General features: G+C 40.7%; 2 protein-coding genes across 2 annotated transcripts in view; both read right to left on the bottom strand.

The window, feature by feature from the left end:
- The window catches only part of LOC107688314 (BTB/POZ domain-containing protein 9-like), a 23,035-nt gene extending 10,683 nt beyond the window's left edge, over positions 1 to 12,352 (bottom strand). The window contains exons 1-3 of the mRNA XM_016485936.1: positions 12,077 to 12,352; positions 9,626 to 9,989; positions 6,107 to 6,374 (exon numbers count right to left, since the gene is read on the bottom strand). Coding sequence (XP_016341422.1) covers positions 6,107 to 6,374; positions 9,626 to 9,989; positions 12,077 to 12,264 — 820 coding nt within the window. The 5' untranslated portion in view covers positions 12,265 to 12,352. The remainder of the gene's footprint in view (positions 1 to 6,106; positions 6,375 to 9,625; positions 9,990 to 12,076) is intronic.
- A 2,977-nt stretch (positions 12,353 to 15,329) lies between these two features.
- LOC107688313 (uncharacterized) overlaps positions 15,330 to 17,328 on the bottom strand; it is a 6,868-nt gene continuing 4,869 nt past the window's right edge. The window contains exon 2 of the mRNA XM_016485935.1: positions 15,330 to 15,596. Within this exon, the coding sequence (XP_016341421.1) occupies positions 15,548 to 15,596 (49 nt within the window). The 3' untranslated portion in view covers positions 15,330 to 15,547. The remainder of the gene's footprint in view (positions 15,597 to 17,328) is intronic.

Here is a 17,328-nt window from a genome sequence, read left to right as displayed (position 1 = left end):
AGCCACCACCGCACTGCCGTCTATTGGACTGCAGAAAGATACTAACTTTTCAATCTGCTACATTACTGACTGACCGTTGAAAACCATTTGAACTTCTGTCAACACGTCATACATAGAACGAGGCATTAGTTTACTGCATCCAGTGTAGACAACATACACCGGCCGCGCGATGTGATGAGTTCTGGGCTGTGGCGCGGCCGGTATAAACACCAGCATTGACTGAATGGCCCTCCCATGGAGACTTTGTAGGCAGAGAGGGAAACCCAGAGAGCAGAGAGGAGACACAGTGCCTAATTTGAAAGTACCGAAATAGGTGAGAGGAAGGCAAATTAAATGATGACGATAATTCAGAAAAACTTGCAAACACATTATTAATGAAAAGATCTTCAAAGCATTTCAGACCTTTCTTTTCCCAGAAAGAGAATACGGAATCTGAAAAGGGAGGAAGAAAGCGATGATTATTATGTATTGGAGCCATGGTTGATGCAGAGGTAAATTTAAAATGACGTCGAAATTGAAAGAATATTTTAAGAGAAGAGCATACTATTGGATTATCCGTGTAATGTGAAGGGGACATGGGGAGAGAAGAGAACACCATAGCAGGGAGAGATGTTGAAATACAAGACTTAGCTTCTAAGTAGCACCATGGTAAAGAGGAGGCCTGTACCCAGAACACCAGCTTCTGAATATTTGCTGCCCAATAATAATACATAAAATTGGGCAGGGAAAGCCCTCCACTTAGTCGACTTTTTTGAAGCAAAATTTTGGAAACTCTAGGAGTTTTACCTGCCCATATAAAGGAGGAGATTAGTTGATCTATATTCTTGAAGAAAGATTTGGGCAGAAACAAAGGAATAGCTTGAAAGAGGTAAAGAAATTTGGGGAGAATATTCATTTTTACAGCGTTTATCCTACCTAGTGGAGATAATGGAAGAGCCGCCCATCTTAAAAAAGCTGACTTCATGTATGAAACTAACGGTGTAAAATTTGCTGCTTTTAAGGCAGAATAAGAAAGGGTAACATTAACACCAAGATACTTGAATTTAGAACTCTCCAAGTGGAAAGGTATGTCATTCTGTTTTAATTTTTGGGCAGATTGATTTATGGGTAAACATTCACTCTTCTGCAGATTTAGTTTATACCCAGAGAATTTCCCAAAATCATCTAATAGATGTATTATCCCAGGAATAGATGCAATTGGATCGGTAACGTAGAGTAATAAGTCGTCAGCGTATAGGGCTCATTTATGTTCGATTCCCTTGCGGATTATACCTTGAAATACAGGAAGTGTTCTAAGCATTATTGAAAGGGGCTCAATAGCTATGGCAAAAAGTAATGGGGATAGGGGGCATCCCTGGCGTGTACCTCGTGATAAGGTAAAATACTCAGAGTTAACACTGTTTAGTAGAAACTGAAGCTTGTGGGTCAGCATATAGTAGACGTATCCATGATATCAATCCCTCCCCAAAACCAAACTCCTCCAGAACTCTAAACAGATAACCCCACTCTATCCTATCAAATGCCTTTTCGGCGTCTAATGAAATGATCACCTCAGGGGAAACACTTTTGTTTTGAGTATAAAATATTAAAAAGAGTACGAATGTTAGAGAATGAATACCGTCCTTTAATGAATACAGTTTGTTCCTCTGAGATAATACTAGGAAGTACTGACTCTAAACGAGAGGCCAAAATCTTGGCTAAAATCTTAACATCAACATTGAGGAGGCTAATAGGTCTGTATGAGTTACATAACGTTGGGTCCTTCCCATCTTTAGGCAATAGAGTTATAGATGCTTGTCTCAGTGTTGAGGGCAACATGCCTAGATCTAAAGCTTCCTCAAATACAGACAAAAGAAGCGGGGCCAGTTTGACATGAAATTTCTTATAAAATTTGGAAGGCAACCCGTCTGGGCCAGGGGATTTCTTAGATTTCAACGAATTAATTGACTTAGTGATCTCCTCTAAGGTGATGGGTCCATCAAGTTCAGGCACTAAAAGAGGATCAACCCTATGGAAGTTAATACGCCCAAGAAATTGGTTCATTTCTTCTGAATGGCCAGAAGCTTCAGTTTTATACAGAAAAGAGAAAAAGTCTTTAAAATTTGAATTAATCTCCACAGGATCTGAGGTTAATGCTCCATCGGGTGCAATTTGAGCAATAAATCGCGAAGCTGCTCGGTTGTGAAGCTGATGGGCCAGGAGGCGACCGACCTTATCCCCATGTTCGTAGTAATTACCACGCGCGTGTAACAAAAGTCTCTCCGCCTCACCTGTGGATAACAGATTGAATTCTGCCTGCAGATTAAGCCTTTGTTTATGTAGCTCAGGAGTCGGGCTATGAGCATATTGGTCATCTAAAGCTTGAATACTGTTAGATAACTTTTTTATCCTATTCCTCCGTTCTTTATTAACATAAGCGGAGTAAGAAATGATCTGTCCTCTTAAAAAGGCTTTCAAAGTTTCCCAAAGTAAGGAGAAAGAGATTGAATCTGTCTGATTAGTAAGGAGAAAGTCATCTATTGAATTAGAAATATATTCACAGAATGCTAAATCAGATAGAAGTAAAGAATTGAACCGCCAGGGTGGTCGAGAAGTGTGAAATGAAAATAAAAGAATGTCAAGACTTAGAGGGGCATGATCTGAAATAACGATGGGCAGATATTCAGAGTTCACAACCTGAGGAATTAGAGAATTATTGATAAAAAAATAATCTATACGAGAGAAAGACTGATGGACATACGAGTAGAATGAGTATTTCCTCTCAGTGGGATTAAAGTGTCTCCATGGGTCAATATAACCATTCTGAGCCATAAACTCAGAAAAGATCTTTGACATGGCAGAGGGAGCTTTCATAACAGTGCTTGATTTATCCAAATCAGGATCAATAACACAGTTTAGATCTCCTCCAAATATCAAAAGATGTGTGTTCAGAGCTGGGATCTTTGACAACAGATCCTGAGCAAAGAGAGCATTATCAAAGTTTGGGGCATATACATTTACCAAAACTATTGGTGTTTGTGAAATTTTCCCTTTCACAATTACATATCGTCCATTCACATCAGAAATAACATTGTCAATAGAAAAGTGCACAGTCTTATTAATCAAAATGGCAACTCCTCTAGACCTGGAATCAAAGTTCGAGTGAAAAATGTGTGATGTCCAGCGAGTTTGGAGTCTGCATTGATCCTTAAGGCGCAGATGAGTTTCCTGGAGGAATACAACATCGGGTTTTTGTAATTTCAAATGTGCCAAAACTTTGGATCTTTTAATGGGACCATTCAGTCCTTTCACATTCCAACTCAAGAATCTAACTGAGCTTCTGGTATTGTCCATAAGGTTAGGTTAATATACAAGAGAGGAGGCCACAAGCAGAGAGGGAGGAAAAAAAAGGGGGAAACGAAAAACAAACAAAAAAAAAAACAAAATTATAATTATTAATTGGGGAAAAACCCACCATTCCTCCCTCCACCCCACCCCACCCTGAACATCACTCAATTTCTTCTCTCCATTCCCAAACAATGGAGGCAGAACACCAAAACTCTGGAACCTCCGATGCTCAAAAACCGTATCTATTCCCGTCTATGTCGTATGAAGTCACTCCCGAACATATGGAGTAACAAAGAACAATCATTTCAGGCAACATGAAAACATTTATCTAAACTCACTTGGTTAACAGTTATCAATTATCAGAGTACAACTGTTTATAAAATAGTGTCCTTTGCATACTTATCTCTACATAATACCTAGGAAGTTGAATACCGTTCGTTAAACCATCGCTGTGCTTGTTTGGGACAGTCGAATTGAAACTTCTCATCTCCGAGGTCTATCAGCAGGCGAGCGGGGAATTTAAGAGAATCTCACATTCTTCTCACGCAGGCTGTTTCTCACAGCTGAAAATGCCGCCCTCCTCTTAGCAACGCTGGAGTTGAAATCAGGAAAAATGAAGACCTTACGACTCTGATAGAAGAGCTGGTTCCAATTCCCACGCCGGACAGCCTTTTCTTTATCGCTGAAGTAGTGAAACCGCACGATCATCACTCTAGGCCTTTGATTCTCCCGGTCAGCCGAAGACGCGGGACCAATACGGTGCGCTCTATCCAGCAGCGGGGGAGTGGGAAAGATTTCTGACCCGAGCACGTCCTGGAAAAATTGTGACATGAACGTAACCGGATCGCTCCCTTCTGCTCGCTCGGGGATGCCGATGACCCGGAGATTGCAATGCCGAGAGCGTGACTCCAAGTCCTCCACTTTATCGGTGAGTTGCTTGTTAGCCGAAGTCAACTTTAGCACCGTCTGTTCCAGTGCTACAATGCGGTCGCTGTAATCGTTCAAGTGCTGATCAAGCTCGTCAATGTGCCGTCCTTGTGATTCGATGCTCGATTTAAAACTCTCAAAGGACGCAACAACCGGGGCAAGAGCAGAGTCGATGGCTGCTTTCACCTGTTCTGCGATGGTAGATGATAGCTCGGAGATCAGAGTGACACGGAGATTTTCCAGATCCAACGGCAGCTTGTCGCCATGACTCTCTGTCACTGTCGCTGACGATTTAAGTTTACGTTGCCTTTCAGAAGCCATAAATCCTTCCAAGCTACAATCGTCGAATAAGTAGTTTGAACAATAAACCACCAAGTGTGCTTAACATTTCAGGCAGCCTGAAAGATATAATAGAATGACAAAGTGCTCGGGAGCTAACATAAAGCGCGTCTTCTCACTCACATGCTCAGCCGGAAGTCGATATCAGGAATTTAAAGTCAGCAAAAACACAGCTGTAAGAAAATATGCTTGCACTTTAAGGCGTCCTTATTAGTGTAATTATAATATTAAGTACTGAGTAATATTAATCAACTACATGTACTTAGTACAGGATTAAGGTTAGGATTAGAGTTTGGTTAAAGGTTAGCTGCTTGTAATTATGCATAATTTACTGTTATTACCATAGTAAGCACATGTAATGTGTAACAAGGACACTAAACTAAAGTGTTGCTGAAAATATTGGGCTATATTAAAGGGTTAGTTCACCCAAACATTTAAATTAGCCCATAAGAGCGGCCGCGATCAGCTCCGGTGGCCGTGGAGCCGTAACGCGCCGCAGACGTGTGCAGTGAGGCGCAGATCAGCTCTAACGTCACTGAATCTGCTGTTAAAAATGAACCATCCATTGATCATATCATCATGCCAAACATACACGACAAATTAATTTTTCATTGTTTCTCGAAACGTCATAGCATTTCCACACCGGCGATGACATGACTGCAGCGCCAAATCATTTATGTCCCCACACGTCATGTACCCGGCGATAAGATGACTGCGGCGCCAAATCATTTATGTCCCCACGCATCATGTACGTCGTCACGCGTTGACGTCATCAAATTGTGATCGGTTCCTGAGATCGGCCAAGTTGGTGAGTACCGATCGAGTCATAAAATATGATTATCGGCCGATACCGATCTCCGGCTGATCGATCGGAGCATCCCTATATAATAGTATTATCACATTTATTATATTATTTAAAAAAAACTAAATAAATTGCAATAACCAAACCAAATCTCCAGGTGCTCCCCTGAGAACCAGACTGAAAAACTTATATATATATATATATATATATATATATATATATCAAATATATAATTCACATATATAATAAATAATTTAGCAGCAAAAGTGGTGTGATTTTGCCTCTAAAATGCTGTGGCTGCTTTAATTTGGAGAGAGAGAGAGACAGGCTTCATTGTGTCACATAAATGTTACTTTACTCTCAGCTGACTGGTCCAGTTCTGGTTTGCAATCTCTTAACCAGAATACATCTGGTTGTAAATATGTGTGCAGCGTCAGTGGTCATGGTGATAAACACCAGTAAAATCATGAACAGAAAAACAGAGTTTGCTCAAACTACACTCAATCCTTCCAGAGTAGCAGCTGAAACTGGCTTCATGTAATAGAGAGACAGAGAAGACAGAGAGTGATTTGAAATGCATGCCTGTCTTCAGTCCTCAGCATTCAGAGCTGCCCTAGCATTCAGCTGAGCTCAGTGTGAACAGATATGAACTGAAAGCCACGAACAGGGCTCTGGCTGCCTGAGTGTGTTTGCTGAAGAGCAATGACTTACCCAGCATGCCGCGGTAGTTCAGGTCCATGTCTCGGCTCTCCGAGCGCGTCTTGATGGCATCCAGAAGATCATCGGGACTAACCAGACCCGACGGACGCACCACGTTCAGCATCTCGGTCAGCTTCATGAGCGGCAGACGCACCGCTGACATCACTTCCTGTGTGTCTGTCCCATCGCCATTCTGCAGACACCAGCGGGCCAGAGCCTGGAAAATCTCCCGCTCGCTGGCCGCAAAAGAGTCCCGCCGAACGACCATCAGCAGAGCCGCCTGCGGGAGAACACACCATTATCCCGCTCACGCTTCTGTTTGCATTAGAATAGTCACAGAAACTGCAAGCACATTTTCACCATGTTTTTAGGAATAAAATGTCATATATATGCCTCCATGTTTTTTTTTTTATAAAACTAATATGCATCATCTGAATGATATTTCAGTTGTGTTGCTCGCTCTTCTAGGTGTTAAACTTTTTAATCCGCTAAAAACCACTCCTTTAAGCAGTAATCACACTCACAGTCCTGCTGCTGGTCTGTGGATCATCACTGCATTGATTGGCCTGTAGGGCATAAAATGGCTCGTTTTTTCTTTTCTATTAAACAGTGGTTTACTGAACACACTAGGGCTCTGTCTTTAAATAATGTCTGTCGTTACTGCTGCAACCCTCTGCCACGCCGTCTTTGTGCTAAAGTTTGCAGAGCTGTTGTAAGAGGAAAAAACAGGTTTGAAGTGCTTCCACTTTTGGATGCAAAGTATTTTAACAAGATGTATATTTCAGTCAGAATTACTGCACTCCGTTTGTTCGACACGCCTGTGCACCTTGTTATTGAAGTCTGTAAAGTTTAACAGAGCTGAAGCAGTTGTGTATCTGAACTAGGAATGAGCCGAGACTCATATCAGGAACGATCCAAATCTGATATAGTGCATACTATTCTGCGTTACTGTTAAGCCACACAAAAGGCATAAAGCACCATAAAGTTTTCATGCACTTTATTCCATATGATAGCTTAACGTGAGGTAGAGATGAATATAAGTCCTTACATTAAAGTTCAGTAACTTCTCTGTTTCGTCCTCCATTCAGCACTCAAACCCTGGTCGCATTTTCTTACGACAGTCAAGACGATGAAACTCTAAAATCATACAGCGTTCCCATTATTACACTTGATCTGAATGTCTATGATTTTGCACAAAAGGGACTTTTATCTTGCAGGAGTTTATTGTTGTTTCTAAATCATGTTACTTGCTACCAGGTGTCTGCTAGAACAAAACACGGGAGTAGAGAGCACTATGAATTGTTTTTAACACACACAGTAACGGAATTGTAAAACTGTTAAGAGAAAGGGCTCAATAAAATACTGCACAGATATAATACAGTACGCATCAGTATCTCTTCCGTGTTGCTTCAGTCGCCTCATTCTGCGCACCGGACACACTCCGTATGTTTTGTCCTATCTGTCATTTATTCTTGCCTCATTAAAAAAAATGTGCTATACATTTAAGGGAAATGTCTTTTAATTTTATAGTATAGTATATATTAATAAATGAATATACTGATTCTCATCAATGCAACAATACAAAGAGCGGTGTGTAAGATTTTACCAGATTTAGTGCTACACTTTTATTTGTTCCCCTCTAAATAACGTTTTTCACTAAATGTTTGGATTTATAAAATGATTGTGCACTGACTTTTCTACAATAACTTTTGCTGCTGAATGATCCACTAACCTAGTTTATAATATATTTTTGTCATAGATTATGAATATAAATATATATTTTTTCATATTTATTTTTCTTTCTTTACAGAGACACCGAAATTCTACACTGATTTAAAAGGAAAGAAACTGCACTGGTATTGGATCGGTACTGAACCCCAGGTATCGGATCAGTATCGGAGGTGAAAAGGCGGATCAGAGCGTCTCTAATCTGAACATCAGCACCTTTAAAACAGCTCAGTGGATGTAAAACACACATCAGTGATGAACACTGGTGTAATGGTGGAGTCGCTACAACGACACTAATCTTTGGGTTACAGTTCACCGTGATTAATTTAACGAATGTTTGGTTGAACTGCTGTTGCTGTCGTTTTATGAAGGTAATGAGATCATGCGCTACAGTGATTCACCACAATCCCCTTCACATCGCGCCTGAGAACACCCTTCACCAGAGTGAACACCTGTACCACAAACTAGAAGCTCTGTCCGCGTCCTTGATGGTTTGCTAATACCATGAGCGAATTAAATATTTCAACTCAAATCAATACTGTGCGTCCTATAATTTACTTGCGTGGGAAGTACCTATGTAATAAGCGGGATAATGTACATTCAGCTGCTTGTTAATCGCACATCAAACCCCTTCAGGAGTAGGGTTGGGTATCATTTGGGTTTTTTCGATACCGGTGCCAAATCGATACTTTTAAAACGGTTCCAGAGCCTAAACCGATACTTATTAAAAAAATAAATAAATAAATGAATAAAAATTCCCCAAAAAATTATGGATTGGCCATTAGCACTATAAACACATGATGTCAGTTTCATTCATACTGCACACCAGAGGGCGCCCTCGCACAGAAAATGCACATATCCAGTTACAGAAGCAGAGAACTCAGACCCTCCAGGAAATCCCTTATATGGACATATCGCTTATATAATATCGCTATTATAACTGTAATGGAGTAAACAGAACATATAAACGTTTTGAATGATAAAACGAAGACAATAAACACTCGACTGCGACAATATAGTTTATCTGTGTTATTCAAGCCATCTCTGGTATTTTCATAATAATTAAGTATATTTATAATCCATTGCTAATCGATGTATTCTTTTTAAAGTAGCCTATGGAACATATTTTCTGCCTCATTCTGTGACAAGAAGCCTCATCAGATCACAGAAGGAAGCATCTGACTGGTGTTGTGGAGTAAAACGGTTATAATGTTCTCTTTTGTTGGACAACAGGTTTAGAAATGTGAATACAAGGGAGGTTTAGCTTTAGGCATGTTAATTTAAGCATGTTTAGCTTAGTTAACGGAAGGCTACCTGCTGCCATCAGAGCAAGTGTAATTACTGCATTCACGCGCTCCTCGATGCTCTCGTTTCCCGAGTTCTGCTTTTAAGTCGGAATGTGAAAACAACATGGACACTCTCGTTACTACAAAGATGTGTTGGATCTGTATTATTAGAGCTTTCCGACTTGAGTTCACGTGCATTTTCTCAGTTGGGAAATTACTTTTCACGTGCGGTGCCAGTGATGATGATGCTTACGTCCGTTTCGGAGAACCAGAGGACAAATATTTCAATCGATCGCTCAGGCATGGCACTGAATTGAGGCACCGAAATCTGCGTTCTGATTCGGTTCTAGTACATACTGGTTACATAGGTACCGGTGCCATATTGGTACCGGGTTTCGGTACCCAACCCTACTCAGGAGGGTGCAGTACCTGATCACCCTGACTGGGTTTATTCTGCAATAACTGTCTAGATGCACATCATCCCTTCCTTACTCGTGCCAGGAGTAGAGTGCGTTACCTTCGACAGCATCATGAAGCCGTCTGACAGCAGGACGTCCGGAGCGTGTCGGTCCATGTAGGAGCAGCAGGCGGCGGCGAGGGCGCTCAGGGAGTACAGGCTGGCCACGTCGAACACCAGACACACGTTCTGTGTGCTCAGCACCGTGCGCAGGAACTCAGACGTGGAGTCCTCCAGCAGCTGCAGGCCGTAGCGGTTGGCGAGGCCCAGGAAGTCCAGCAGAACCTCCTCACGTGCGGCGCTGAGACTGGCCCGGCCCGTGTACAGATACTGCAGCAGCATCCCGAAGGCTTCGGCACGGGTGTCCTCCAAATGCACCTCGGCCTGCGGCTGCGACTCCTTCATTCCTCCGTACAGAAGAGCCCTGAGGAGAACATCACGTCAAGACAAACGCCTGCTGCTCTTCATCTAGATCACATCCACTCATCCCGCTTGAAGAGGAGAAATCGGGAGAAAACTCATAGCTGATTTTACAAAACAGCCTCTGCGGTCCACAAACTGTGTGTCAGCTCCTCACACAAAGCCAAGACTGACGACTCTCACCGTCACCAGCCAGAAACATACACAGTAACCAAACAGCTGCCACTAGCCACTGACTTTCATAGCATTTTTTTCTCCCATACTATGGATATCAATGGTTACGGTCAACTTTTTGGTTACCAACATTCTTCAAAATATATTTCCATACAGGTTTGGAACAACTTCAGAATTCAAAAATAAAATAAATAAAATAAAAATCAATCAACAAAAAACAATTTACTCACTCTTATTTTTGGGTGAACAATCCCTTCATTGCTCGTACACTTTTAAATGGCTCTTTAAGGTCACACAAGCCGGCGGTCAGGCTAGTTTGTTGGGTGTGTTTCTGACATCGGCTGTCGTCGGTGGAAGTTTGCCTGATTCGACATGTTGACTCTGCGTGGGGCCATCGGCACGAGTCAGAACTCTGATTGGATGCTCATTTAGCGAACAAGAATTAAGGCGAAAGTGATGAAAACGAGCAAGCAAATGAAGACGGTGTACCGGCGAAACATGCTACCTATCGGCTTGGTGTGTCACAGCCTTTATTCCCAATCATTGGACCCAGTTTTTGAAAATGCTTACTATTGCATTCATACAGCAAGCCTTTGGCGTTACCGTGCGTTCACACTGCCGCCGTCGAGAGCATCAAAGTGGCCAGAAGTCATTTATTTTCAATGTGAGCCGGCGTCGAGCAGCGGCGTGGCGTGTCTTGGACGTTGAGGGCGTTGAGGAGAGTTGAAATCAGGTCAACTTTATGGTAATGAGCTATGATGCAGTTCGGCGGCAACCAATCGGAACATAGAAGTCCACCGCTTGAGAGGATTCCAGAGAACGCAGTCCTGTAAACTTTGGTTCCGACCGCATTAGTTCCCAAGCAAAATAGAGCAGAGGTTGATTATTGCTGTGGCGGGTTTTCCAATAATCTACGACGTGTCCCTGTTTGCGTAAAGGGACATAAATAAAACAAAATGATACGTGGACCGAGGTGTCTGAGATTGTTGGTGTTCCTGGTGAGTTGCTGATGTGCATTAACGTTATAGGAATAATAATCTAATGATATAATAAATAATAGTAGCCTATAATAGTCCCAGTTCACTTTTAAACCTTTAAATCAATTTTCCTGATTATCCTTACATGTTTATACCTGATTATACTTACTTAAGTAACATTTTCAATGCAGGACTTTTACTTGTATCAGAGTATTTTTACAGTGTGGTATTAGTGCTTTATACATTATGAGGTAAAGGATCTTAATGCTTCGTCCACAACAATATTTAATGAGGTTAACTTATAACGTTACCCTGCTTGTGGTCAGTCTGCACAAGATCAACTCGCGTGTTTGCTTTGCGACCCCTTTAAATACAAGGTAAGCATTCGATCTACGTCAGAGCGTCACAGCGTCCATGAATCTTTCCACAGCGTTGTTGGCAGCGCGGCCAGAGCGATTTCTGACGCTCTCGACGGCGGCGGTGTGAACGCACAGTTACAAAGTTTTACTGCCAAGCTCTTTGTAATACTTATAATTTATTAAAGGGGTCCTATTATGCTTTTTCACTTTTTTAATTTTAGTCAGTGTGCAGTGTGTATGTTTGGGCATTAGTTGTAATAATGTAAATTATGTGAAAAATAATGCGTTTTTCGAACCACCAAGCATGAGAGGATGTTCTAGTACAGCCCCCAAACAAAATCAAGACTTTGTAAAAGAGCATAATAGGACCCCTTTAAGTATTTGTAAAACCCTCCGATTTAAAATAATAATAACGAATTATAATAGAGATATGAAGTTTTAGATATGAAATAATAATTTTTCACGGCACACCTGGCTGTTCGGGTATGGCAACAGCCCGGCTCCAGTCCTTCTTCATCATTTAAGGCCGTTATTCGCACAAACCATCGCCTGACAGTTGACCGTTAACCGTTAACCGTTACCTGAAGTACTGGCATCTTGCCGCCAGAATGACGCGATGCGCGGGAAAGCGCTTGTGCTCCACCAGGAAGGTGACGTCACTGTACTGCAGTCCCGCCAGCAGCGAGCCGAGCTGCTCCGCCAGCAGCTGCACGTGATCGATCTCCGACACGGAGCTCCGCGGCCGCAGGGGGTGGCTGCTGCTGCTCATCGCTGCGCCCGACGCCTCCGCCGCTCCGGAGGATTGATCAGCTGGCAGCCGCTGTTCTGATGCTGAGCACCTTCTGGAGCGACGCTGACCGAGATGGCCGTGACCCGGATGTTGCTGTGCGGCTCTGACAGCGGAAGTCGCAGCGCGCTCTGGCGGCCGGAGGCAGCACTGTAACGCTATCAAACATCCTCACGAATCCTCTAGTGATAGTTACAATCTTTAGTTGACAATCGCACAGATAAGTATGCGCATGAACATTAGTTCAGTACCAGTACCAGTGAGCAGGTACCACGTAACATCTTCTGTGCTGTCCTGCTCAGTAATGTCAGAGATACATGAAAATGTATTTAAAATAAAAATACAAAATACTGTGTGGGAAAAATGTATTTTAATACAAGTACAGTATTTTGAAAATGCACAAAATGCACGTGAACTTGGCCATCCAGTGCAGGTATTCTGCTGAAATCTATCTGGACCTACGCTGCATGCAGTGTAGTAATGTAACTGATTACTTTTGATTACTTTTCTGCATTTCTAACAAATGTTTTCAAATGTTAATCATTTAGAAACATGTAAAGCAGCAGGGTTAACCTTACAGTGGCACTCAACACTGATTTCTGTCAGACTTTCAGAATCCTTCATTTGAGTTAAGATTATAATTTATTATTAAAGCACATCCACCACAAAAACGCCTCTTTTTACTTTCAGATTGTTCTGAGGTTAAATACAGATTTAATATGATAACAAGAAACAGTTTAATAGCTATGATACTGTTTTTTAAATCAAATCTTTGCATAGCTATGACGGGAAACACGGGCATCTAACAGTTAATCTGTAAAAAAAAGGCATATATATATAAACCCGAATAAGAAATAAAACAGTTATCGTATAAACGTGTCCTAAACTCTTGAAACATTGGTGTCTCGTATTTTAGAGCAGTCAATGCAATTTGGGAAAGAAGTCAATTAAATCTGTATGTGGATGTGTGTGTGTGTGTGTGTGAGTGTGTGTGTGTGTGTGTATGTGTGCGAAAATATTCTTTGTGATCTTTAACATTCTCAGTAACTGTAACTGATTACAGTTAGATTTATTTTGTAATTAAATTACGTAACTCTGTTACATGTAACTAGTTACACCCCAACACTGGATATGTATATATAGATGTGTGCAATTGCTTATAAACTTTCATCATTGTTTTCCCTATAGGAAATAAAAAACTAAAAAAAAAAAATCAACAACTACTTTTTTTTTATTTATTTCATGTAAAGTTTATTTTGTTGTATATAAAGTTTATTCAAATTAGAAAGTTTATCTAAAATTTAAATGTTAAAATTGGAATTCATTTAAAGTTTTTTTTTTTTGATGAACAATAAAACCAAAAGCTGAAGATTTTCTGCGGTCACAGATGCACACAATCACTGCACTAGCTGCTGACAGACTGTGGTTCGCCTGATTCTTTGGTCTGATGGGTGAACACAATCACCTGATTTTGTAAATGTGACAAATTTTCCATTAAGCACCAAGTTTGCATTTGTCTAAAATTTAAAATGCTAACATTTACTAAATGAGCCTGCAATAGCAGAAATGATGCATAAAGTAATGGTCCGTGTTTAATACAAACATTAAAAGAAAATGTGTAATGAATTATAAAAAAAAATGTTTTACACGATTCTTTGATTCTCTTGTGTGGCTTTAAGAAGTGTACTCAAAAACATTTTCACACGTGTCCTGCAAAATGACACACAACCTAATCCGTTTATATGTGAAGAAATACAACCTGTGCTGTATTTAAAAATGCCCTGGCTCTTCCAAGCAGTATGATGGCAGTGGCTGGGTCGAGGTTTTGAAGCTCCATCCATCCATCAATCACACAATCATGATGTCACACCTGTTTATACTGCAGCATGAATGTTTTAACTTGTTCGTGTGGATGGTGAAATAAATGTAGCCATAAAAAATAAAAAAACATAATATGCCCATTTACAGCTAAGGTGAAAATGTTAGTAGATTTCACATCACACACTTCCGGTTCAGGCCCCAGTGTACTCACAGCAAAGTACTCAAGGCAAAACTATGTCTGAAACACCCCATCAGCGGTATACTGTCTATGAACATGCAGGAGCCGGCCATGCTGCTGTTCAGAAGAGATGTGTTGTGTGCAGTGTCCTCTCTTCTCAACAGCACAACAAACACCACTGCATTCTTCTCTTAAACACATCAGATGTGAAGAGATGTGTACTTGTAGTAGTGTTTCTCACTGCTGTCCTCCAGGAGGCGCTGTCTAGTTTCTAGTGTCTTCCAGACTACATTTGACAGAAACCGGACTGTGGTTTCAGTGGGGATTGTTTGTAAAGGCGCTGATCAGTAGCTCAAAGCTGCACAGTTTGCAACAGCAGCACTAAGCACAAGCTTTCTCTAAGCATTAGTTCCAGCTCTTCAGCGGAGCTCGGAGGCTTTCGTTTTTACTCATATTTGAGATGAGCAGTACAATGGAGATCAGTGGACATGTGCTGTGTGATTAGGGTATGGTGCTTTTATGGTGGTATATTTTTGGCGCTTGAAACTTGTGGTCACTATGAGGAAAAGCTTTACTGTATGTGAAGACTCTTCAGAGTCTCCTTTTGTGTTGTACAGAAGAAAAACAAAAACAAGTGCAAGCGAGATAAATAATGACAGAGTTTTCATGTTCAGCTTCTCCTTTAATAACTCATCTCTGAGGTCCTCTGGAATCTCAGATAGTACACTGTGTTTTTATTTCATGACAGGGCAGATCAAACTCTGTTTGAAACATGATTTTTAGTATCAGATCACATTTTAAAATCAATGCATGCAGAAATGAATGCAGAATCACTGTTATGACCACAAATTCACAAAATAGTGTTTATATAAGACATATTAAAAGACAACTGTTAAATTATATTTTAATTATTCATGATTATATATTTCTAACAAGTAGTAAGTTACAGTAACAGGCTCCTGTTAAATAAGGATGAAAAAAGAAAATGTTACTTTTCAATGCCTCTCAGATCCTTTGTTACATATCAAAACCAAAAGGAAGATCGTGCTACAAATAGAAGTTTAAATGACAGATTAAGTAGACAGTTTGAGACACAGGGACACATATACACAGGCAGGTGTTTTTCTAAATTTCTAAGCTCTTTTAAGCGTCATGGTGTTTATATTTATTGGAAATGTTTCCGTGTATATCCATGTTGGAGGTCTCAGGAGAGAGAAAAGGCCTTAATCCAGCTAATCTGTAATCTTCCCGCTGTGTGTGTTCAGATCAGCAGTCTGTGCCGCTGCCGTCTGCTCGCATAGACGCTGGGATCGTCCTGTGAAAACACAGAAGAACATAGTAGGAGAACTCAAGAAAGCAATCAAATGGTGTTATAAAGCTCTTTTAGAAACGGTGACGCTAATCTGTCGAAGCCTTTTCTGTCTGCAAAAAGCCAACACAGCATTGAAACGTGAAGGTTATTTGAAATCTTTATTAGGGTTTGATCTAGCGAGTTATGTGGTCTGAATGTAGGCCATCAGGACAGGTGAGTCAGGAGATCTGTAGACAGGTGCACAGATGCTCATCTACAGGGATTGAGCTGAGCCGCACTCAGATTAACACTGCTGAAGAGATTAACATGAGACGCTGGGCAAAAGTTCTCCGGGTCCAGTTCTCCCTGATTTCAGAACGTTTCTGTCACGTAAGATTTATGGGCTGTGAAATAAATATGTGAGAAATTCGCCTTTCATTTTAAACTTCCCCGTCTGCTTTCTTTTTCTTCTGATCGCAGAGAACCAGTTTCTACAGGTTTTCCCCTTGACTGACATCACATTTATATGAAGCTGAAATATTAAAGTCCAGTTACATATCATTTATTTTTCATTGCTCAGAGACCTTTGAAAGATCGAGATTGACAGACAAAGAAACGTTCAGTTCTACAAAGAGTCATCATGCTTTCACGACGGGTCATTGTCCATGAAACCATGTGTAAATGTAAAAAGCGCTGTACAAATAAAGATCAATGTAAACATCGATTCAGTTCAATTCAACAAAGTGTGACATTTTCAGTAAAGAAAAGTTGTAAGCATGAGAGTCTCTGGTGCTGTAAGTTAATAAAAGACACCAATGTTCAGTTCTCAGTTATATTTACGAACATTAATAGTAATAGCAAGAAATTACCGTAGAATAATAAAAATTCATTTAGTTTCCACCACACAATGTTTTCTATGAACTTTAGGCTCACGAACGTGGTTCACACAGCTGCAGCATGGCAACGCTTTCATTTCTTATAAACTGTTTCTAATGACCGAAGTTGATTGTAAAGGGTAGATCGTTACGGCAAACACATAGCAAGTGGTCATGGGGTGATGAAACCAGTTGTATGGCAAGATAATGGGAATTTTCACCATGACAAATATGCAAACCAGTTTAACAAGAAAGCCCAAAGCTGAGGAAGAGAGATGAATGTCTGTTTACTGAGATATAGTGGCTATAAACAAGTAGCTGATAATTAGCTATTTTTACACTAAACGAAACCACAGTTATGTTGATGAAGGCAGATCGGGTTAAAAAGATGGACAACATTTTTCCAACATTCATCTGTTGTGTCTGTTTTGTAGGTCACCTACTGTACTAAGTCCTCGAACTATATCATGTCATACAGGGCCGGACTGGGCCGGGAAATCTCACACTCATCCAGGCCACACAGAAGAAAAGTGCCCATAATCGCACCTTGTGGGGTACAGCAGCTTGTCACTGGAGCAGGACTCTTAAAAGGACATCTATGTCCATTTTTTTTTACCCCTAATATCATACAAATATACACTACCAGTCAAAAGTTTTTGAACAGTAAGATTATTTATGTTTTTAAAGAAGTCTCTTCTGCTCACCAAGCCTGCTTTTATTTGATCCAAAATAGAGCAATAACAGTAATATTGTGAAATATTATTATAATTTAAAACAGCTGTGTTCTGTGTGAATATCTGTTAAGCTGTAATTTATTTCTGTGATGCGCAGCTGTATTTTCAGCATCATTACTCCAGTCTTCAGTGTCACATGATCTTCAG

This window comes from Sinocyclocheilus anshuiensis, unplaced genomic scaffold (genome assembly GCF_001515605.1).
Source record: "Sinocyclocheilus anshuiensis isolate Anshui unplaced genomic scaffold, SAMN03320099.WGS_v1.1 scaffold781, whole genome shotgun sequence".
NCBI classification, from domain to species: Eukaryota; Metazoa; Chordata; class Actinopteri; order Cypriniformes; family Cyprinidae; genus Sinocyclocheilus; species Sinocyclocheilus anshuiensis.
This window is presented reverse-complemented; position numbering and strand designations above follow the sequence as displayed.